The 8866-nt window shown below is 35.7% G+C and overlaps 1 protein-coding gene across 3 annotated transcripts in view; it reads right to left on the reverse strand.

Annotated features, from left to right (window-relative positions):
* Positions 1-490: 490 nt before the first annotated feature.
* LOC112522921 (sodium/hydrogen exchanger 6) overlaps positions 491-8866 on the reverse strand; it is a 24311-nt gene continuing 15935 nt past the window's right edge. For all 3 annotated transcript variants that reach the window (XM_025132261.1, XM_025132263.1, XM_025132262.1), the window contains exons 10-22: positions 7902-7930; positions 7791-7822; positions 7660-7707; positions 7510-7570; positions 7323-7420; positions 7125-7200; positions 7004-7023; positions 6765-6862; positions 6583-6692; positions 3959-4042; positions 1856-1950; positions 1691-1782; positions 491-911 (exon numbers count right to left, since the gene is read on the reverse strand). In XM_025132261.1, the coding sequence (XP_024988029.1) occupies positions 868-911; positions 1691-1782; positions 1856-1950; positions 3959-4042; positions 6583-6692; positions 6765-6862; positions 7004-7023; positions 7125-7200; positions 7323-7420; positions 7510-7570; positions 7660-7707; positions 7791-7822; positions 7902-7930 (887 nt within the window). In that variant the 3' untranslated portion in view covers positions 491-867. The remainder of the gene's footprint in view (positions 912-1690; positions 1783-1855; positions 1951-3958; positions 4043-6582; positions 6693-6764; positions 6863-7003; positions 7024-7124; positions 7201-7322; positions 7421-7509; positions 7571-7659; positions 7708-7790; positions 7823-7901; positions 7931-8866) is intronic.

Here is an 8866-nt window from a genome sequence, read left to right on the forward strand (position 1 = left end):
TTTTTTTTTTTTGAGTTTTATGCACATGAGCATAGATAACAATATTCAATCATTTTTCTATACTACTCGAGAGCTTATTCACATGTGCATTAAGTAACAATTTTTTCTTGGTTTTATAAGTATATGCATATGTAATAATATTAAATTGCTTTTTCCCTGGGTTTTAGTCATATGTGCATAGGTAACAATTTTAAATAATCCACATTTTGAATTCATTTGTAGCCACGGTGAATATGGTGACTTATGCATATGTACATGTCGTATAGAAAATTAAAGATAGTGAATACAGTAACTTATTCACATGTGCATACAACCTAAAAAATAAAAGATGGTGAATACAACTTAATTATACATTCATACAACCCAGAAAATGTGACATTTTTTTGAAAGATAAATGAAGAAATCTCTAATTTATTGCAACCTCTCTTAATTTAAAGAATTTTTGCTGAAATGTTATCATAATACCATTTTGATTTAAAAATAATCCCAGTAGCAAGCCTTTGTAGAGTTTATGCTTTTGCACGATTAAGTCCCCTTGAAAGGGTACAAAGTGATACACGACAAACATTATATACACGTGCTTTTTGCTATGAAATTTAGCTAGTCAGCCAAAATCCATCAACTTTACCATGTAACCAACCCAGCGGGAAATCTTGAATCCATGCTAAAACTATGCAATTTTCAGTCATGCAAGTAAATAACACTTCCAATGATATACTTTAATCATGTACAGAAGTTGTATACTAACCGTATCGTATCTGTCTACGCCTAACACTTTCTCAGGACGCACATGTTTCTGCAAGATTCATTACCAGCTGAGATGCAGAATTCTAACATTCATCATCCTATTCCATCTTCAAATATGCTCTAATGGAAACCTTCTCTTCTAGACCTCAACAATGAATCTTCGGCTGAAAATCAAACTTCTAAACGTTAGTTGAAAGACAGATTAACCAAACCAACCTCCCACCCAAAAGTAGAACTTGGGGGGGGGGGGGTTACGTAATGAGTAGCATTCAAGATCAAAGATTTGCAGCACGCATATCAGCAAAATCTAAATCTTAGATAAGTATGGCCAAAGTTGATATGGAATTGTATATATTTCTTCTTCAGCAAGGCATTAGCCCTGCAATTCCTACTAGATCTTCAAACCTAATTGAAATGGACAACATCAGAAACAAAAAGAGATTCAAGAATCCCCAAGTAACACAAGGTACAAATGTAACTCCATTATCAAAGAGTGCATTTGTATAAAATAGATACAACTAAAAGGCAAGATTAGAGAAAAAAAAAAAGTGGGCTACTTATGGGTAGTGCTTCACAAAATGGAGGAATGTTCTAAGAACAGTAACTGCAAGTATATATAAGCCAAATCTTTTTTTGGAGCATATAGTATTTATATACAGAAAATGCACAAATAAACTCATATACCCTCCTCACTTTTGTTGAGGTTTGAACCCCTGACCTCTAGGGAGGACAAAGGCCCATATACCACTGGGCCAAAGGCCCTTTGGTATATAAACCAAATCTTTAGGAGCATAACAATAAGAATTGGCTATATATTAGGACAAGAAATACACACACACAAGGACAAGAAGGATGCAGCAACAATGGCATATGCAAGCTTGATGAATGCAAGTATCATCACCTTCTTTGTAAACAAAATCTTTTGCAGACTAAGCACTCTTACCATGACTATCGTCATTGTCATCCCTATCTCCAGTTTGAGTTGTGAAGAACGGTGTAAGGTAGTTCCTATCTAATGCCCTGAAAGATGCCGCACTGCTTCCAAAAAATCAAAAGAGCATTAGAGAAAGAAGTGAGAATGATACTTAAACGAGTAGGTGTTCACAACCTTCTATGAAATTCTTTAAGTCTCATCTTTAGTCTGTTCCCAGATGTTGACTCTCCATCAAAAGGAGCCACGTAACCAATGTTAGATTCGAAGCTCTGGAGCCAAACGAAGAGAAACAGTTTAGACGTATCACATAAATGCCAATTATCATCTGATTTATTCAATGACCGTTAAGTTTAACAGCTAATGTTTCAAGTAGGTGCATCAACTTCCATCTTTCTACTGATAAAACAAAACGGTACCATTGGAGCAAAAGTAAGTATGTGCCATAAGTTCATAGGAAAAACATGTACACTTATGAGTCAAAAGTATCAGCACTAGTGCTGTCATCTAAGATGTATCGGAAGTAAATGAGATACAATCTAGACAGCACTCTTGGCACCAGAGCATAACATAATCATCGTTCGTCTGAGAAACTGTTGATGTGCGTAGAATCCTAATCCAAATGGAAAACCTGCTTCAGTTTTTGGGCCCTGCATGAGAGACTCTCCTATCAGTGGACACTACTGCTAAGGCAATGAGGGTCTTGCTGCTCAAGGATGGATCTTCTGAAAGTTCCTTGTAGATATATGTACATATATATTTCTTGTATATATATATATATATATATATCTGTTAGTTCCTTGTCCATCTCCAATTTGAATTTCTGTTTTGACTCTAGTCCCTAGTAGTAGTAGCATTACATGTGAACTGAAGCTATTTTAATGTTAGAAACATCAAATAGCTCTCAAGTATATTCTCTCCCTATATATTGTTTTCTCCACGTAGTGCATACTCATTTTTGCTATTATGTGGCCCTATTAGGAGAGCCATGGAAATCTCTACGCTCCATCTGGCGCTTGTGATCGAGTTTATTGTTTGCTTCGTTATCACAAAGAAAACAATGTATAATTTACTCCCAAAACAACACAACTATAGAAATGCCACAGAACACTAAGCATGTAGATCCATGCTAACGTTTGAGTCTTGGTTCAACCATTTCCATTCCCTACATCACTTCAACGAGGTGGAAATATGGGAGGGGAGAGAGACACAGAGAGACAGAGAGAGGAAGAGCGAACCCTGAACCCAGTAATCAATTAAAACATCAGGCATCCAATCATGGGACTAATTGCAACCATATATATATGGAGGGCTGTGACAATCAACATAATTCAGTTTCCAACCACATAGACCATGCATATAGAACACCCTCATGAGATAGAGACTTGGAGTACCTTAAATGAATCTTCAAATTCTAGAACTACTTTATCATGAACTAGTGTGTATGTATATATATTGAAGTACATAATATTTATATACTGACGCAGCATGGAAACGAGTTAGTCAAACTAACGTGTTTTAAAGAAAATACCTTGGAAACCACCAATGTTTACAAATTGTAATCAATAAATTATGTCCATAAACAAAGACGATGATCCCTATTTATAGACTACTACCCAAACTTATCTAAGAATCCTAAAAGGACAAAAAAAACTATGGAATTATCCTTAAAATAAATAGAAAACAGGAAACTGACTCAATAAAGAAAACTGCTTGTTCATTAAGTATCTGAATGAAATGATTCCAAAAAGGGGCTATGACATCTCATTTACATGTCACCCTTTTCTCAAGGGAGATAAACTTATGCAAATGTTTGATCCTTCTTTATACAGCGCTGTGTTTTGATATAAATTGTTTTAACTCACTAGGCGTTAAGCCTAACACTTTTTCTTATTGGCATAGCAACTTTGGTGGTTGATGTGAGTGCCACTCAGAGGGCCAGAAGCACATGCGGGTTGGCATTTTTGGTGAGTTACCATACCTTTTGAAGATAGCAACTTTGGTGGTTGATGTAGCCCCTAACTTAAATATGGTTCTACTAGAATAGATAGACGTCCATAGAACTCTGATATTTAACCTTTGTTAATCGCTATCTTGTAAATATTAATACCTTATGGGTAAATACTCTAATTTTGTGTAAAAACGCCTGTTTTCACCGAGTTTTAAATTTATTGCTATTTCAAATTTTAGGGGTGTTACAAAAAAACCAAACAATCCTTGCTAATAAGCTATGATGCTATCAACAATATATATGGATTTGACATTAAAAGAAATACTCACGTCAGTCAAGTGGCCTTCGTGATTATCTCCTACAACTTGTAAAGCTTCAAGCATAGTACCTGTTGACCCTCCAATAAGTAAGACCTGCATTATTAAATACCATGTTAGAAGTTGATCTACAAGCAGCTAAAAGCCAGATCTAATATACTTTCTTCCAGGATTAATGAGAAATATTGTCACTCAAAGATGACAAAGTGATTGAAGTTGAATCAATTTAGTTTCTATTTAATGTATTCCAATGAGACCTCATTAACTCAAAGAGATGCGACAATGTAATCAGCTCTTAAAAAGCAAAATCAGAAAGAAAAAAAATGAAAGAGAAAGGCTGAAGATGATGTTAGTCAGAACAGTTGTAGAGGTTTTTAGTTCAAAGACTCTGCACAATCAAGTATAGGAACCCTGAATATAAAATATAATAGATAGCCCACTGCTCTTAGCAAGATAAACACATAACAAGAGTAGAACCCTAATAAAATATTACTAATCTAGGAAGTAGTTGTGTGGGTACCATTTGGCAAACTCCTATATCGGGTGTTACGAGGTGCAGTTCATCAGGGGTATAGCAGGGTGCACATAGGATTATAACTTTGACTTACCAGGTGGTGGATGAAGAATTGTTATAGAGTGGCATCACCAAACAAAAAACACAATAAAGTCAATACATATAAAATCATAGCAATAATAATAAGCTTGTATTACTCTTTATCATGCATAAAAATACTCTTTTGAGATCTCACTTGCGACATGTAGGTATGCCATACTTGCCTTGAGGTTTCCTAATCCCGGGGTCCATACCCCATAAGGTCCGTTTGCAAGACGTCCTTTCATTCTATATCCCGTATGTTGGATATTTATGGTCATACAAGACATACATATTACTTTCATGCCTTGTGTGTAAAACACATAAAATGCATATATCTTGGCTATATAAGTGTGTTCGTTCTTATTTCAGGTAAAGCAAACATGCCCATAATATTTTATCAAAATCTTCATAATGCATATAATACATTTATATAGCATATATGTATCTCAGTAAATCCCATAATGTGCTCACCAAATTTTGCGCTTAGCATTTCTTTTGATTTCTCACTTCAAACTTGGTATTGAATTGAGAGTGTTTTCTTACTTTGGCATGGAAATAACGGTTTCATTTCAACCACTATAAACAGGTGATTACAATGCATTAACTATGTGTTCTTGCTCCCATGGTTGTGCTCTTATGAGAGTTTAACACCTCATGCTTTAAGATAAAGAATCTTGACACATCATGCTTCTAGCTTTTCTTTGTCATGCTTACTGGAGTTGCTTTGTCATTAATAACTTTGCCAACACATAATTCTACATAAAAAATCATAACTTGCTTGCTTTGTCATCAATAACTTTGCCAACACACACTTCCAGCCTTAACAACTCATAACTAGTTTGCTTTTGTCATGCTCACTAGACTTGCTTTATTATCAATAACTTTGCCAAAGCATACTCCTAGCCTTAAAACTCATAACTAGCTTGCTTTGTCATGCTTACTAGACTTGCTTTATCATCAATAACTTTGCCAACACATACTTCTAGCCTTGGCAACTCATAACTAGCTTGCTTTGCCAAGTATTTAGATTTGATTTCCTCATGCTTTGCCTTGAAAGCTACTTGTAAGCTATTTGCCATTTAACATATGATGATTTAAAGATGCTAATGTTGCTGGAGCCTTTTTTGTGCACTTAATATGATCATAATACTTTTATTTAAGGCTTAAAACACTGAAATCTAAAATATATAGAAACTACGGTGTTACAAGGCCGCTAACCACAATACCACCGCTATAGTGGTGCCATTAACAGCTTAGATCCAAGCCACCGGAATGCAAGTATGCATAGTACACGGCATTTGCTTGGTTAAGACCACAGTTTTAAAAAACTGTCAAGGCGTACGCCTCGAGGTGTGCCTCAAGACGGGACGCTCCAAGCCCAAATTATGAGGTTATGCCTTTGCTGTTTGCAATGAGGCATACACCTTACATGGATGAGGCACATGATTCTGAGCCGGGGAGTACTAGGCGTATAAGGAGCAATTGGAGTTTTTATCAGAATTTTAATAAATGAAACTCTAAAACACTCCCCTCCTCTCCTCTGCTGATGAATGGGTAGCCAACCCAAATGACGAAGAAGATGATAATGGTAGAGTAATTTACGTTGATGGGGCAATTGAAAGTGAAGGCGAAAGTTCAGCATTAAGGGAATTGAAAATACTGACACTCTAATTTCCTGTAATTATCTTTTTGTACTTTGATTCTTAGTTTAATCACCTAGAAGTAAATAGCTCATGCTAGATATTTCTCAACAAGATGGTTCATTGAGTAAGAATGGAACTATATCATAAAAGAGCACCCAGACAAATCCTTGCACAACATATGTATATAAAATGGAAGAGAAATACCCATGCACAAAAAATCACATAAGACACTAAAAAGTAAAAAAGCCAAATTCTGAATTAACATTGCTACAATTATGACATAATATAACCTGCATTCATGCAGACCCATATAAATAAGTTGAAGGCGCTTTTTTCAGGTTGATCACAGTCCATTAAAATTCACTAATATTATATCAAACAAAAGTAAGATTGCCTACCGTTAATACAACTATTGCAGTGGTTGCAGTAAATATTGTCTGACCATGTCCCTCTGGGAGTTCATGAACTGATTGCAAAGCAAGAGCAAAAGCCATTGCCCCTCTAAGTCCTGATTCATAATTTTGTTCAACTTTTGTACCAATTTAGTGAAACCTTGTCAAAGTAACATTTCTCTGCTTACCACTGTACCAAAGTGCTTTTTGGTGTTTTACGGGTATTTGTCGTTGTGCAGGTCGAACCAAGTTCAACAAATACGCACAAGTGAATACATTTGCAGCCCTACACAAAACAAAAATTCAATTTGTGTTGCAACTATTTTCTCGGTAAAAGTATCAACAACAAACGCAAGAAGAAAATTATAAATTTAATTCCTACTCAGCAATCAAATAAAACACTACTCGGATGATAAACCAAGCATACCTTGCTAATCCAATAAATATCTGGGGCAATCAAGTGCAAGTTAAGAAAAACTGAAAAAGTGCAAGCTTCTTCAGTGAACCAATTAGAACTAATGGTATTTTGAACAACAACTCAAGGATACAATAGAAAAGAAGATGAATCCCACATGGGACCAACTATGTTGTTCCATAGCTATATCAAAACCCATGTATATAAATCTGCAGAATAATCAACAAAACAAACAGTAGGAATAGTTATAAAGAACTAAATATTTAAAATCAGCTATAGTAAAGGTGTAATAACTAAGCACTAGAAAAATGAACTGAAGAGGCTTCCTTACACAAATGTCTCAGCTAAAGATGATATCAAATGAAAGAACGCAGCTACAAATCTCTGAGAATTTTCTGACAAGTTTGAGAAAGAATAATGCTTCATGACCTAGCCCAAAAAAGTCACGAACATTTTCCCTGAGAATCCTATACAAATATGAAACAGAAACCTGTGCAACCAAAACCATATTCACTAACCATTCCGGTGAACAAAATTGACACAATACCAGAGAGGCCAAGCCCTTCTGCTAACATGTACCTGGAATTAATATTGTCCCCAATCACATAGAGAGAGTACATTCAACTCATTTCACAAAATAAACTTAAGATAATATGTATTGAGCTTACGAGAAGTATGGGAAAAGGACAAACAGACAGCATTCCAAGTTCTGTAGACTGAAAATGATGCATGATATATTCGACAGTCAGTACAAGTGCAAGGTGAGACAAAATTTTCATGAAGGCAGATAAGCACTTACTTATCGATGTCCAAACCTGCATACTTAAATAGGTTCATGCAGTTAAGGTTTTACAAAAAAACAAGAATATTGTACATAATTTCAAAACAATAATGATTACAAAAAGGATATCAAAGCAGATGTGAATCCAACTCCAACACCTGTGACACAAGAATGACATGATCTGAGTAATCTCAACAAATCGATAAATAACAATGGCAAAGAATAACCCACATTGTTAAATATATCTATTTTGTATTGAGGTGATGGATATATTTAACATTGATATTGATGCAACAACTAAAGATATGAGAGAAACAATTGAGAAAACCGAAGGCTTTATTGATTCAATCCTAACTTCCGAGAGTTTGACATTCTCCACCAAAGTGTTTATACATCGACTAGAAAACTGAATACCTCCGTTAAGTTTTTTTTATACTTGACCCCCAACAGGTCAACCGCGTCCAACAACTCCCCCAACAGTTCCACCGCCTCCAACAACTCCCCCAACTACCTACTACTCCTTCCAACCACTAGCCTTCATGAAAGGATTAAAGTACCCTTATTCATTTCTTCTCCTAGAGTATGTAAACTGTACTCTTGGCATAGCAACCACCTTCCCTCCCCCCTCTAAACATGCACCTTGTCCTCAAGATGAAACTCCGAAAATTGAGTATTAATCACATCTAACTTCTCCCAAGATGCCTCAAAAATCAATAAATCCTTCCACTTGATGAAACTTCCCGCACACCCGCATTACTCCTTCGGCATTGTAAAGCCTCCTCTAGTTCCACTACCAACTCTAGCTCTTCATTCAATTGCAGAAGGATCTGGTCCCAAAAAGAAATGGCCCCACAAAACTTTGCATCCAAGCGATATGAATAAATGGATGGACTTTAACACTTGATGGCAATTGCAAATGATAAGCCACTTCTTGGACACGCTCCAACACCTCACAAGGCCAATAAAAACGATCTGACAGTGACACCTGATTCTTCCTATAACTTGATATTGATTTGTATTGATTGAAAAATAATAATAATCTGATACACCTTATATAGGTAAAACTAATTACACTTTGGACCCTAGACAATATT

This window comes from Cynara cardunculus (genome assembly GCF_001531365.2).
Source record: "Cynara cardunculus var. scolymus isolate 2C chromosome LG 12, CcrdV1, whole genome shotgun sequence".
Taxonomy (NCBI): Eukaryota; Viridiplantae; Streptophyta; class Magnoliopsida; order Asterales; family Asteraceae; genus Cynara; species Cynara cardunculus.